This window comes from Nipponia nippon, unplaced genomic scaffold (genome assembly GCF_047370975.1).
Source record: "Nipponia nippon isolate SJK-2023a ecotype South Korea unplaced genomic scaffold, ASM4737097v1 scaffold_4, whole genome shotgun sequence".
Taxonomy (NCBI): Eukaryota; Metazoa; Chordata; class Aves; order Pelecaniformes; family Threskiornithidae; genus Nipponia; species Nipponia nippon.
This window is the reverse complement of record NW_028262358.1, coordinates 76,558,951-76,574,835: the sequence shown is the minus strand read 5'-3', so window position 1 is coordinate 76,574,835 and position 15,885 is coordinate 76,558,951. Positions and strand designations below refer to the sequence as shown.

Genomic DNA, 15,885 nt, shown 5'->3' with positions numbered 1-15,885 from the left:
TTTTAGGAAGATATTGGTTGCAGGATGGGAAGAAAAATAAATAAATAAATAAATAAGGCTAGCAAGAGCTGGAATACCAGATAATTACTGTGCTTAACAAAAGCAACAACTTATTCCTAATGAGCAAGTTGTGGATAAATCAGGTCCTTTTTTGATTTGCCTTCCTCTCCCAAGGAGCTTTCTTGCACACAAGTGGATTTGCCCTGCCACAGAACTGGCACGCTGTCCCTGCAATATCCTGCAGACCCCGAGCGCGCAGCAGTAAATACATTACATGCTGCTCAAGGTAAAGCTTTGCAGTGAAACAGGAATTGTACCTTCTTTGGATTTTAGCTCTGGAATCCTTGCTCTGTCAGGAAAAGAGGTTGAGAGTCTAAAAAGCAGATAAGAGTTCTCAGTTTCTTCTCACTCCAGATCATGGCTCCCCATTAAAGCATAAGAGCACTTCAGGCACCATCCTTTGATATGGGATTACAGGGAGACAAGTGGGGGGGGAAATGCTTTTCCTCTAGTCAAAACGACTTCTCATTTGATGGGTAAAACCCTTAACAATAGCGAATCTTTCCTACAGTTTTTAAAATAGGTATTAAACAGCCTTGAAAAGCAAAGGTGTAATGCATCCATGGGCTTCTGAATTAATCTCACTAACGATAATCCATGCATCACAGTATTGTTAGAGCACCCCTATCAGATGAGGATGTAGAGTGCCACAGTTAATTTCTGTAAATAATCTGGGGAAGCATCCCATGCTCCCTCCGTTTCCCTCCAAATTGTTATGGATGCATCCAAACTTCCTGAGATTCACAAGCCATTTTTCATTGATACAATTCTCTTACTTTCAGAGGGTTCTTACAAGTGCCTATTATACTATCTTAACAAATGTATGTGAATATCCAGCCAAAACTACATCTTAATACACTCTTCAAGTTCGAGAAATAAAACAATTACTAGTACAAAAGGAAACCTGAGTGCCATCTCTTTCAATCATTCAGAAAGAGCTAGTCCAGTCCTCCAGTGATACTAGTAGGTATTTTAATCCAACACTGTCTAAAGCTTTTAGATAAATGAAAATAAAATCAAGACCCTAGCACAGTTAGGCTATTAATAACTAAATAGGAAAAAAGTTCATTTGTACACTAACCTGCTTATTACTTTTGAATGAAAATAAAGTAACTAACAAGTATTTTAGACTCTTGCTTCCTTAAAGGTAGCTGTCCATTTGGCTACATACCTTAACTAGAGAATGACTGAAGATCAATGATCTGTAAATTTGAGATATAGTCAACTTTATGTTGAATCTAAAGAGGTATGTAAAATCCGAATGACAAGCTCAAAGCAATTATTAAAAAAGGAGAAAAAAGACAGACGACCTTTGATCTTTATTTCTTTTATTCTGTGACTAAACATTTTCTTCCTTTGTATTCCAGGAGAGGTATCAGGTATCAGTAGAGGATGCTTAAGTAAACAATTGACTCCTCTTTGTCAGAACTTACGTATGCGTCTTGAATATCCAGATCTTTACAGAGAGCGATTTTAGGACAAATAAGGCAGAGATTTGGTTTTTTCTGGGTGGGTAACCCAGACCACACAGTTCTTGGGTATCCCAGAACAGCTGAACATTTGAGGTTGGAAGAGACCTCTGGAGACCATCTGATCCAACCCTGCTGCTCAGAGGAGGGTTGACAAAGCAGGTTGCTCAGGCCTCTGGCTGCAGACCTTTGAATATCTTCAAGGACAGAGACCCCCCAGTCTCTCAGAGCAACCTGTTCTAGTGTTTGATCACCCTCACACAGCAAAAGGATTTTTCTCATGTCTGTCTCAACACCTGTTCATTCACCCATCACACGATGGGTGAGGAACACAGGGCACACCAACACAGGAGGAAGCTGATCACAGGTTGGATTCACTGTTTCCATAGGTTACATACAACCTGTGGCCTACAATCCAGCCATACCTGACTTAAGTTTGGTTTTGATGTTCACCCATACCTTACTTACTGGCACAGACACTGCCTTTCTGCACTTCTCCCCTGCCCCCTCATCATAAGAAGACAAAGTCTTTGGTTTCTCATACAAATACTGTCTTCAAAAACCAAGGCCTTTATAAAATGCAGCAACTGCATATTGTTCTGCCACCCTCTGATGACCACCTCAGCAGTACTACTGAGGACTAGCGAAGCAGACATGCTTCTACCAGCACAGGAGGAACACAAAGGATGCTGGCAACATGGGCACTGCCAGGCAGCTCAGGAACACAATCGGTGACACACGTGCTCATACGACTTCACAGAACATGTTAAAAACGGTACCACAGAAAGAAAGAACCACTTCTGCGGACAATGACAACGGCACCAGGTAACTCAGCTATGCCAAGACATCAAAAGAAAGATCTGGGATACAAGCCATTTTGGGGTGAACACCATAAAGCAATACAAATACAAAAGCACTGCACAAGTTTTGTTTCATTTTTAGTAACCTGTGTAGGGTAACCTAACCGTTACTTCAGAAATTACTTCTGACCTACTCCTTTCTGACAGTGAAGCAGAAGTGGTCTTCACTGTTCTATTACTGAAAGTTCTTGAGAAGTCTTAAATATTTGTTTCTGAAGAAACAGGAGGATCCATTTTATCCTTAGGAATGCCTGACAAAATGATCCCTACCTAGACGTAACCTTCTTGTTTCAGGTTCTAGAGGATCCAACAAGTGCTCCAAAAGAAAACCTAAGGGAGATTCTTTTTCATTTTTTACATCCTCAAAGAGACAAGATTACACATTTATTGGAGGTGGGCAACTCTGGAAGAGAGGGAAGGGAAAGAGGTACACCTGGAATTATATAATCGCGTGTCCAGAGAAGGGCAACAAAGCTGGTGAAGGGTCTGGAGCACAAGTCTTATGAGGAGCGGCTGAGGGAGCTGGGGTTGTTTAGCCTGGAGAAGAGGAGGCTGAGGGGAGACCTTATTGCTCTCTACAACTACCTGAAAGGAGGCTGTAGCGAGGTGGGGGTCAGTCTCTTCTCCCAAGTAACAAGGGATAGGACAAGAGGAAACGGCCTCAAGCTGCGCCAGGGGAGGTTTAGGTTGGATATTAGGAAAAACTTCTTCACCGAAAGGGTGGTCAGGCATTGGAACAGGCTGCCCAGGGAAGTGGTTGAGTCCCCATCCCTGGAGGTATTTAAAGAACGGATAGACGTGGTGCTCGAGGACATGGTATAGCAATGGACTTGGCAGTGATAGGTTAACGGTTGGACTCGATGATCTTAAGGGTCTTTTCCAACCTTAACAATTCTATGAGTCTATATAGAAAAGTTTTAATCACCAGAATCTTGTTTCAGCTGCAACAAATACAGGCCAGTTTTAGGAAAAAAATACCACAAAATAAGACTATTGGCATCAGTACTTGTATATAAAGCATATAAAAGTTTAAAAAGATCACTCATTCAATTTTTAGGACAACCAAAAACTAACAAAAAACCTAATATCCAGAATAAATGGAAGTCACTAGTTTTCCACCATTCCACCTCAAACAGTAGGAAAGAAGAGAAGTACGTCCTAGCCTCCTGCATCCTTTCTGCCCTCGGGCTAATAAGAAAAGCAAAGGCAGCAGATCTAAAATATAGCTCCAGTGGACTCTGGCAGAAAAAGAAATATGAGAACGCACATACGAAACATTGTGCGCACCAGATGCGGGCGATTCACCCAAAGGAGAAGGATGATTGGTTTTGAAAGAAAAAGACTTCTTTCAGCAAGGAACACGGAGTGACAGAGTTCTGCAGCCTAGGAAATGCCAAGATCACTTTCAAGACAGACTCTCACAAAACTGATTTGCAGCACGTCATCCTCTCTCTACCCCATCTTGGAAACTTGTACCTGTGGAACGGCATCAAGAGCCGCAAGTAATACACATGGCATGCAAGTCCCAAGTAAAGGTCATGATCCAAGGGTACCACAGCTCTAAGCATTAAACCTGTTCTGTTAAAACTGAGGGTAACAGGCTCAGCTGAAACGCTGCTCTTGAGCGTTCCTGATTTTGCTGGTTGTTATTCAGAGTTCTACAGTGTTAATCCTCTCAACTGTGCACTAAATAGGTTCCTGCTCCCTTTCAACAGCTAGGTATATGTGTACATATACACCATGTATACACATACACATGCAAAAGCTGAAGTCTTGGACTTTTTCCTACTTCAACAATCACAGAAATTAAACAATGGTATAGACAATTTATTTACTGAGGTCTTCAACTGGGGCTCTCTGAACAATTTTTTTTAATCACAGAACCATTTCTCAGATAACAGGTGATGAATAAAGTATGAAAACACTACCCTACTGCCTTACTTGGCCATTTTTGCTTAACTCTATTGACATTTTCCTTGATAATTATTGTAAAATAGACTCCATGTGGATATAGTATGGTATCCGGGAATAATTTAAAAATCACAGCATTAGGAAAAAACCCTACACTTTCAAAAGCAGCCACTGACAAACACTGATAATGTTTTAAATCAGTAACTCATCTTCCCCAGCAACTAAGAGGCAGGATTCAAACTCGCAGTAACTCACTAAGTCAGCAGCTCCTCTGAAGTACTAAATAATTTCAAACCTTATTATAATAGGATTGACTTATAGTGTAAAACCCCCAATTATCAGGCATGAAGCAAATTAAATTGATTTAAAAGCGTTCTAAAATGCAGTTGCCTAAATCCAAAAGCCTTCAAATGACCACTAGTGTTTCAGTTAAGATTATTTCTTTTTTCAAACTGGAAAGCATGTTTCAGGACTTTGAACTGACCATATCAGTGAAGAATTAAATGATCTGAATAGATGCTTTCTAATTTTAATGTCTGTTATTGTAAAAATTGCCCTCATTACCCCAAGTTTATCTATAAAGGGGTCATGTACAAGTTAGCCTCTTCACTAAAATGTTCATAGCTGAATAACCTGACCCTAGTTGTTTTCAGAGATTTTTTTCTGTCTAGTAAATATTCACAGAAATAATCAAAAAATATCATGTGTTTTGAGCAACATGTTGTTGTTAACTGTTAAAACTCCAAGCAGTTCATAAACTACAGAAAGTCCTGTGAAAGACCTTAGTAGCAAGGCTGCTTCTTTTCTAGAGCATGTTTTGCAGCAACTAGATTAAGCGTAAAAGGAACAAAAGCAACCTAACTTTTCATCCACACGCTGTTCCGCACATATTTGCTGACCAAAAGATAGCATTTGTTACTAACGACTTTAATAAACAGTAACATAAGATGATTCAACATCTTTCAACAAAGAAAGTTAATTTCTTTTCAGAGTTTACTTACTTTGACTTTCTGTTTACAGTCAGCCTGGCTGGTCTCACAGCACAGTTCCACATTACATTACTCCTAATCAAGCCACTTCCAAGCCCTCTCCTTCCTATTGGCATACTGTCTCATTTGTGCTGACAAAACTGTCAGTGGGACTAACTGTACTAACTTTTAAGCTACATCACCTAATCAAATTTGTAGTAGGGCTGGACCTACAGGTGCATCAGCAAAGCTTTAATGGAATCAGAAAACTGGCCATTTTAACATGTAACAACACCCACATGAGTCAAGGTTAACAATTTTATATGAAATCAACAACGCTGGGCTCCAAGACTTAACACATCCTTAATTATTAGCTTTATTTATTTTATTATATTGAACACATTCAATCCAAAACAAATCTAGACAAAAGTCACTTAGCATACCACCAATCCCTAAAAATGCCTGTATTCAGTATTGTTCTGATGCACACCTTGAAGAAACTACAATAAAAGACAGAATTAGTGGACACAGGGATAAGTACCATACAGCTGTTTATCATCAGTGGGGCTTCTGTAAAGGGATAGAGAGCTTTACAAACTTGAGTCCTCTAAAGGATGTAAACGTATGGAAGAGGAGCTCCTACTGATATAGTCTGTGGTTTCCGAAAGGCTTTTGAAAGGTTCCTCTTAAAAGCCTTTCAGGACAACCATCTAACTATTGCAAAAATAAATATGTGACAAGAAGACAGAGTGAATGGCCAGTTTTCACAGCAGAAGGAAATGGCCAGGAGTTCTGCAGGAATCTGTGTTAGAACTATGATATTCACATTTCACTAGTAAGTAATCTGGGTAAAGGCCTGAGCAGTAAAATAAAGCTTCTGGACAATAGTAACTTATTCTGGGTAACAAGGGTAGGTATCCTGAAGAATTGTAAAGATCAAGTGAGTGCACTACAGAATGGCACATGGAATTCAGGGTATGAAAATGTAAAGAGCAATAGGGACTATCCTAATTTTATAGAAATAAGGATGAAGTTGGGGCTGACCGCTACCTCTCAGGAATGCGACCTTGGTGTTTCGAGAAACCTTTCTATAAAAACCTTCAGCTGAATGCTTATTAATTATAAAAAGCAAAAGCAGATGTTTTGAGCATTCCTGTGAGGAAAGGAAGAGAACATTATTCCACCGCATAAGCTTAAGGTATGTACAACCTTGAGTACGATGCACAGTCCTAGTCCCCACCTCTCAAAGAGGGGCAACTAGAAAACATTCAATTACGGTGAACAAGGGCCATCGAACGTGTGAGAAGATTTATGTCCAAAATGTAAGCCACAAATCTTTCACCTCAGAGAGAGAAAAGCGCAAGGAGAGGTAACGGAAGGCTGTAAAAAAACCTAAGTGACAGACAGGACAGACAGGATTGAATGCTTACTGCCTCTTCCAGTCAAGCAAATAAGGATCATCAAATAAAATCCAAAGCAGATGCAAAACAAAAGTGATTATTTGCAGTGTGGGCAGCAGAGCTGGTGAACTCCTTGCCATAGGATGGTATAGATGCTATGCTAAGAGAGAGTCATTGAACTGGAAACCATCGGAAACTGGAAGAACATGCAAAGGAAGCATCATTTATGCTTGTCCTGTTACTCCCTCCTTAAGGCATACACTTTTGTAATATCACATAAAGAAGATTTATGACCTGACCCAGTATATCCACATTCTTGTTTCTAAAACAAAACAAATTAAAAAAAAAAAATCAATATTTGAAACTTTATTGGTAGGCCTTTGCAGAAGTCGCAATGCTAGCAAATATCCTAGTTTCAAATAGTTCAACCAGCCAACCAAGATAAAGGTATCTTTTGAATCTAAAATGCATCATCTCCAACAGATATATATTTAGAATGCTTGTAAGTAATTTCCTGTACAACGGAAATATTAAGTGAAAATCTGAAAACACCTCTTCAATTTTCTCAATTGTACACTTATTTAAAAACTGGTGCACACACAAATTTTTTTGCTCAGGAAAGAAATGAAATACCTATTTTGGGCTTCTCCCTACTCTTGACATGGTCCAGCCAGCACAACCTCCCTCAACATGAAATGGAAGCACACACGTGTCAGGTGCTGGCTAACAACTGAGGGAAAGGACTACAACTCCCTCAGTGGGAGAAGGCAGCACCACAGGATCAAAGGATGCAGCAGCCCCAGTCTAGACTTGTTCAAACTGCTGCAGATCTACACCTTTCTTCACAGGCATGAATTTGAAGGGGAGGAAAGAAAAAAACAACAAAACAACAACAACAACCAAAAAAAAACCAAATAAACAAAAACACCAAACCCAAAATCCTCACTTTGGAATTGCTGTTGATCCCATTCCTTGTCATTTACCTTGCTCCTTTCTCAAGTTCCTGCTCCTACTGCAAGAATGGTTTAGCTGCTCATGAAGCCGTAACTGAGCCACCATATTTTACCCTTCAATATATCAGGTTAAATAGCACTAACTTGAATTCTCTAATACGCAGCCTGTACATCCTGGTAGTTCAGCGTTATGTACATAAGCAGTCAAGATATCCCTACAGCAAGCAGAACATGAACAACAAGGTATATAATAAAACTTTTACAATGTTGTTTTCATAAGCTTCCATAACAAAGGTTGAATTAATAAAAAAATAGAAACAGCTTTATTAACATGTACATGTAATGAGAGATAAAGTTCTTGTAATAGCTTGATCTTTATCTTGCAACAAAAAGCTTTTCAGAATTAAGTGTTCTGGACAGTCTTGAAGCTACGCAGCTAATCTCTAATACAGGGTTATTAATTTTATTTTACTGCTAGGAGGCTACGATGCTTATAATAAGATTACAATACTTCAAAAAAATTCTATGAAAAGACATGCTTTTTCTCCAAATAACAGCGCAGTTCAGATAACTCTTCCCAAACGCTTTGTTTTGAAAACTATTTTTAGAGATAATTGCTAGGCATTACTAATGACATCTCATGATGTTTGCCCTTTCTTCAAATGTTTCTGCAAAAAAAAACCCTACTGCTTCAAAACAGCATTCATAAAAAATTAACAAAATAGTATTAAGTATCACCATTATAGTCTATTCTCCCCTTTAATAGTCACCTAATAAGCTGTATTTTTCTGAACCTGAAATGGTTTAAGTTAACCATAGTACACTCAATCTCTCAATACCTCAAAAAAACCCCATCAATTCAAATGCAATAACAGTTCTTAAATGCAGAACTGAGTTTCACTGACTCTCCTCCCACTTCCTGACACAATGCTCAAAGATTATATTAACAGGAAAGGATAAGCGCACGCACATACAGGCACAAAATGCTTATATTCACAGATATCAAGTTTTCACACCCATGCCCATCCACCACCATAAGTATTAGCAACGAGCAGGGTATCCTGTGTTTTTATCCTGTCCTTTACTGGCATCCTGTACTTTTATCCTGTACTACCAAATACCAAAATGCTGTGAAATACTTTCGAGGTAAGGTTAATGAGAATTCAATGAGCTGCGAGCAAGGACAGGGATCACAGTCAACACGCTCCAACCAATCTTATCTCACCAGAGGATCAGAAGCAGCACAGAAGAATTTTACCCCGGAGTGGGAGCAGCAGTATTAGGTAATACGGAGGTGCCCTTCCTCTCCCCTGGCTGCTGTAAGGTACAAGTGCTCATTACTCCATTACAAATAAAAGAGAAGAAATGCTGCCTGCATTCGCTACGTTGGCTTGAGTCATATCCAAGCTGCAGACTCACTGTTTGTCCTTAAAGATCCAAGTAAACTTTATAGCCTCAGTTCCTCTGCTTCCATCTTAAAGCAGGGGATTAACAGGGATCTCTGAAGACAGCCTTGAGATCTACAGATGAAAAATGCACCAAAAAATTACAGAGAAACCTTCATATTTACACTACTACATAGAGACATCCAGTATCCTGGGCAGATACACAGGGAAGTACGGTTCCTAATACAGTAAACCTTTACAGAAGGACTTTCTCGGGACTTCTATTCAAGGTTTTTAACATGGGTAGCAAGTACTACCTATCTACAGTAGTAGGCAAAAAACCCTACTGCTTCAAAACAGCAATATAGTAAAAAAAATAGCAAAATAGTATTAAGTATCACCATTATATTCTATTCTCCCTTTAAAGAGTCACCTAATAACCTACATTTTTTTTAAGTATTTCTATACTTTGCCCAGCCTCAAAGCAAAAAGGCTGGACTAGAACACAGGTTCTCAAACTGCCTATGCTACTTCCCAGAGGCATTGCATCTTCAAAGATTAGCAGGGAATAGCCCCATTTTAACCAGATTTTTTTTTTTTTTTAAGTTTTTCTTTGTATTAGCGCAGTGTTTTTCAAGAAAACTTTAGCTACATCTCAGAAACAGAAACATTTGAGAGGGGAGGGTGCAGGGGAAAAAGGTTAGTGAGCACTAGGACAACACATAGCAGGGGGTGTGTCAAAAAAAAAAACCCACACACTTTATACGGATTTCTATCACAATGAAAGTAAACTGAACAGGTTTTATCCATTTCATATCAATATTTTTCCTAGATATGAATTGCAGCAGCTCATCTTTTTTTTTTTTTTTTCATTCCTACACTAGGTTTTTCTGTTCTTGCACTTCAAACAGGAAGATCTATGTTCCAAGCAGAATAGCTCCTACAGCCTCTTTTCTCTCAGAGAAGAGACTGCAAGAGAAAAAACTTTCATTAACGTTATCCCTGAATCCATAGCTATTATTCTTTGGGGTTTTTGAACTGTTTTCAATATCTTGTTTTGTTCAAGTTACTGTAAAAGACTCGGAATAGAGACTTTTTTCTTTCCAGCAGCTTTGTAATATATTATGAATACCCAGTGCCCTAAAACACGATAATTTATTTAATGTAGACCTAAATCAACTCAAAAATTGGACGGAACGACAAGCTTTCAGATACATATACTTAGAAGCACATCACAATCTACAACCACCTGTTTCAGCACAGCTTTATAATTACATGTCTCCATTCAGCAGCACAGATATAAGTTGAAAAGTACACCAAGTTCAGCAAACACATCAGCATTGTGCAACAACTGGCACATCATCCAACTAAATCCATTCACCTCTCGCTCTCCGTTTCCATTCTAGATGCTGTTTAATCCACACAAGCCTACAAAGCCTTCAAAGCGAGTCCAACAACAGGAAGATACTTTGATGGGCACTTATCCATCCCTAATTGCTGAGAAAAAACATCTTTTCTTCAACTCTCACAATTAACTTTTTGAAAAAACAACTTAAAAATTCCCATTCCAGAAAGTACTTTTTAGTTAAGAAGTGAATCTGCACCAGGATAACTTTTTAGCAACTGTATGTGTTTTGTTCCAAATCAAGAACAGTCCTTGCAATAGTTTTCTTCACGGTAATTATGCCGAAGTTATAGCAATATGTAACCAAAACAGGTAATCCACAAAATGTATGCACTGCTTTTTTTGGGGGGCGTGGGGGGGTGGGTTGTTTTTTTGTTTTGTTTTGTTTTTTAAATAATAAAACACACATATGCACAGATACATTTTAAAGATACAAGTCAAGGATAAACAACATGGCAGTTTCACCATCACCACCACTGAAAGAATCAGTCTTCTCCTCTCCCAGCTCACAGTCACATCCTGCACCATCCCAGACATCCACAAAGCGAGTCCCACCCAGAAACTAAAACACATTAAAAGTAAGACAGAAAAAAAAAAGCCAAAAATTCCTTTTAGCTCAGATGAGTTTCTTCCAGTCCCCCACACCGCCCAGGTGCTCTATTTGGCACAAGGGAGGGGGAGAAACACAAGACTTGCTCTGTCAGAGCACTGCTACCTTGAAGCAGTTATGAAACTGCAGCCCAAGACACAAAGCTGAACAATTAACCTTTTACAAGAGCCTTATTAGCCCTACAGTGAACACCGAGGAGGTAATTGGGACAAATCCATTTTACAAAGTCAATTACCTGCTTGTTTGGTTTATCAAAGCTGAGGTAACGAAGTTATAGGACAGTTCACCAGGTGACGACCACACCACAGCAAAACCCTCCCAAATATAACTATCGATCCCTACTGGAGGCTGCAGGAACGCCTCACATGGACTCTCTCAGAATGCCTTGAGAAAGCAGGCTCAGACACCCAGGAAATAAAAGCAGCTCAAATTTTACTCAGGACTTGAGAGAGACAAGAAGTTAAATCATGCTGTGCTTCAAGACAGTAGTATCGAAAAGGCCTTCCAAAAGTTTATTTTAAAAAGAACTAAGAGCAAAATCTTAACGGCTTGCCAAAAAAACTATCCTGCTAAAAATCTGACATTAGATAACACATTTTGAGTTTCCTCAAAGTAGTGAAGCAGTGCAGATATATTTTTACATTCCAACCTTCACTATGGCAAAAACAAACACTGATTTTTTTTTCCTACTCTACAAGCATTTACTACAAAACTACAGCACAGAGCAAATCCTTAAATGTTACGGACCATCAGCAATACCCAGATTTTCGGTGCTAAACCTCACTTGGAGAGCTGTGAAATGTTTTGCACTCTCGTTCCTCCCCCTCCGCTGGCTCTCTCTATGGTGTCAAGTACTAGCAATCTCTGGCAGTGCATTTGTAGAAGGAAACAGCGGGCACCGAAGGCTTGACCTCCACGCTGTGAGCGTTTCACTCTTGCTTCAGACTAGCTCCAACCTGCTCTCACAAATCAATGTGGCTGAAGCACGTTTTCCAACCTAGTTTTCACCAAAAAATGAATCTTCCCTGTGTCTTTCGGGTACCCTGGTTCGCCTTGCAAAGGGGTCTTGAAGTGAGGAGGACAGGCACGTGATTTGCTTCACGAAAGTTCGCTCCGATCCAGTCTTCTCACTCCTGGCAAGCTCTGCTGCAGCTGGAGCTGAGACAGCTAGCTCATCCACCTGGAGCTCACCAACTCTGCCCAGGGCCACAAAGACATCTCTAGCACAGGTAGGACAAAACACAATTCCAGAACAAAAATGTTAGTTGGTCCTAGACGGAGAGGGCAGAGGTCTTGGCAAGGCTTATTCAGTTTGGCCCTGTACCATCCCTGACTGGTTGGAAAACCTGCTCTAAATCAGTATCAAAATAAACATCTCTTATCAAAGTCTAGGTATTCCTGCTCATTACAGGAATCAGAAGCTAGCAGTGCTGGAAAATTTCTCTTCTGAAGACATAGATCTTCTGTTAGCTTCTGAAATTATACACGTGGTTTGGTAGGGTTTTTTTGAGTGAACTATTCTGAAAACAATTCATAGCTAAACAATCGGTTCTCTGCATCATCACCAGGTTTTAATTTATTCCCGAAATCTGGTTCAAATGCTGGAACAGGTATGGCTGAATACACACAAAGTTGTGTGAAGGCTATTCAGAGGATTTTGCTAGGAACGATTCACACAAGAGCTGCCCACTTAAACAACGAGAACACCACAATGAAGCGAGAGCGCTCCAGTAGCCCTGAATGTGATCTGCACAACACCTCAACTCTTTATTTGAAAGGAGCCTGCAGAACAGAACTCAACCAGGAGATGGTAGGCACACTATTAAACCGTATGTTAAAAATTAGACTATACTCACATTTTAAAATCCATTAAGACAATTATGAGGCAGAAATCATTCATTTCCACTCATTGCCACACCTGGTGATTTTCACTTAGTTGACTCATTTTTGTACCAACAGCGTAATAAAATTTACCTTGTGTTTTGGAAAGTATGGTTTGACACAGCTTTGCAAGAATCTAGCAACTAACTGCAGAACGATATGCAGCAGGCCCTCCACACACTCGACAACGCTGGCTAGAGGGAAAGAAATGAGTAATGTTTAATGGCAGGCCTATTTGGAAACTGGGTACAATCCATATAGCCGTATTCCAAAGTTTTGTTTTCGTTTTCTGCCATTCTGTAAGGATATCTGAAGATCAAGTATAAGGCTAGTAAAGCATTTCCAAGTTGGACAGCATTTCTACAGCTTTTCCTGCTTCTGTCAGCTCCTTGAAACTGAAGTTAACAGCATTGAGTGTCACTGCTGGCCACGCCATTCTGCACAGCATCTCAACTAGGTCACACCAGTTCTCCCAAGAAGCAGCTGCTAAGAACTACAGAGGAAGTAAAACATTATTCTAGAGAACGAACAATTCTCTCCTCTGTTGCCTCCTGCTCTTCTCCAGAACGAAAATAAAACAAAAATCTTGAGTTTTGGGGAAAGATTGCAGGAGTTATCTCCTTTCTCTGATCCCCTGCTCCTTAAAAACAACACAAGATTACAAAATGTCTTCAACAACAGTAACGCCTCCCTCTTGCAACAGTCAGGACTCTGCAAGACAAGGCAAAGAAACCTTTCTTTACAACAGAAAGAACTAACTGCTCAGCCGTACAACAGGTAGTATCTGGAGGGCAGAGATGAATCCTCCAAAGACGTTCTCTAGCCACTGCCCTGTCAGAAGCCCCAGGTACGTTTATCAGCAACCGAGATTGTAAACAGCCATGATTTAGCACCAGAACAGCCTTTGCTCTACCATTTTTTTTCTACTTACTCCTTACTAGGAGGAATAGGAGTAAGTTTTATATGCAAAAGAAATACTCAACAATGAAATCTAAGTTAAACAGAACCACACAAACCATTTAAAATGGCATACAAAACCACTAAGTAACCACCAGATACTGAAAGTAAAAAAGACGCAGTGAACTAAAGGGATTTTTCTCAGATTGCAAAGCACAAGTGTTCTTAAAAGGTCAGTAATTTTAGCCATGGGAATCAGCATCAAACACCCCTGGTCTACTGAGCATTTACTATCCTGCCTTTAAACGCAATTTCTACAGCCTTTTTCATCTCAAAACTGCAGTTAAAAATGTGTTCCTGGCAGCCTATATACCAAAATGCCTTCTCTCTCCAAAGAATAGAGGGATGCACGAAAGACAAGGAGGGAAACGACTGTGGAAATGAAATCCAGAAGTATTCAGAGAAACTTTCTAACATCGCTTGGGCCACAAAACATCATCCCAAAGGGCAGAACATAAATCTAGCACTTAGGACATTTGACCGTGACTTGCATCGGGAAAAACTACAGCCCCATTTTCATGCTCGCTGTGACCTTACAGCGTATAAAAACAGAGCCTGGTAACTTTTCCTCTTTGGCCTCAACTCCAAAACAACGCTCGACAGGTTATTCTTTTCCCACGATGAAAATTTAGGTCATCCGCCCTGAAACACCCCGGGAAGACAAGGGGGAAAAAAAGAAAAACCACGAAAAAAGCATTAGACCCCAGCGCAGCAATGACTCTGCAGGAGCAGCGGCGCGGAGCGGAGCGCGCTTGGGGGGGGGGGGGGGCGGGATGGGAGCCTCCCGCTCGCCGTGGGCCCCCGGGTACCGCAAATGGCTGACGGGGACCGCACCGCCAGCCCGCCGCCTCCCAGACGCGGCGGCCCCCGGGGTCGCGCTTCGCCGGGCTGCCCGCAGGGACGGCCGGGAGCCCCAGCCAGGCGGGGCGGAGCGGAGCGGCGCCGCTGCGGGCCCGGCCCGGCGAAGCCCGGCGCGGCGAAGCCCGGCGCGGCGCGGCGGGAGGCCCGGCCCGGCCCGGCCCGGCCCGGCTCTGCGGGGGCGCGCGGAGCTGGGGGAGGGGAGGTAGCGCCCGTGGTAGCAGGCGGAGGCGCGGGCCGGGGCCCGGGGCAGGGCCGCTCACCGGCGTGTTGGTCCCGCGGCCACAGGTAGTAGGTGGCGGGGATGACGATGAGCCCCACGAAGCTGGTGAGGAAGTAGAAGAACGTGTTGCCGCTGTCGTCGTACTGGAACTGCTGCCCCGCCATGGCCGCTCAGCGCCGCCCCGCCCCGCCCCGACCGCCGCTGGCCACGCCGCTGGCCACCCCGCCGGCGGCCCGGTCTCGCCGTCCCGGCTCGCGCGGGGCCGAGCCAGCCGCTCCGGGATCCCGCGAGAAAGGGCGCCGCCGCCGCCGCGAAGGAGACGTGTCACTCCGCAGCCACCATAGGCATTGTGGCGTCACGGGCGGAGCGCGCGCGCGCGCGCACCCACCCACTCACACCCCCGCCCGGCCGCTGATTGGTTCGCCGAGATCCCCCGGCTCCGCCTCCCGCCGCGCAGTGAGAGGCGCCTGAGGAGAGCGGGGGGCGGCCCCGACCCCGACCCCGGCCCCGGCCCCGGCCCCGACCCCGACCCCGACCCCGACCCCGATCCCTGCCCGCGGGCGGGTGAGCGGGCCGAAAGCGACGGCCTGCAGGGAGCGGGGTGCTGACCTCCGCCTTGCCCCCGGGCCGCCGCCGCCGCCTCGTCCCCCAAGATGGTGCCCCTGCCCCGGCATCGCGCCCCGGCCGCCTCCTGTGGTTCCCTGCCCGCATCCCCCCGCGAAAGAGGCGTCCCCGGGAACTGGCGGGGCTCTGAGGCCGGGGAGGGTGGTGACCGGCCTCTCGCCGTGCGCGGAGGAGCTCGTGGGGGCAGCGCTGGGTTTTCCCCGCGTGGGGCTGAAGCTGGGCCGCGCTGCGGGAGCGGCTGGGGTTTGCGCTGGGCGTGGGGCGGCGGGGTCGGCCCGGGGATGGGAGCGGGGAGGGCTGCAGGAGTAGGGCGAGGGAAGA

The 15,885-nt window shown here is 43.1% G+C and overlaps 1 protein-coding gene across 1 annotated transcript in view; it reads right to left on the bottom strand.

The window, feature by feature from the left end:
* Nucleotides 1–15,276, bottom strand: part of SEC63 (SEC63 protein translocation regulator) — a 63,670-nt gene extending 48,394 nt beyond the window's left edge. The window contains exon 1 of the mRNA XM_087776439.1: nucleotides 14,981–15,276. Coding sequence (XP_087632565.1) covers nucleotides 14,981–15,104 — 124 coding nt within the window. The 5' untranslated portion in view covers nucleotides 15,105–15,276. The remainder of the gene's footprint in view (nucleotides 1–14,980) is intronic.
* Nucleotides 15,277–15,885: the final 609 nt, after the last annotated feature.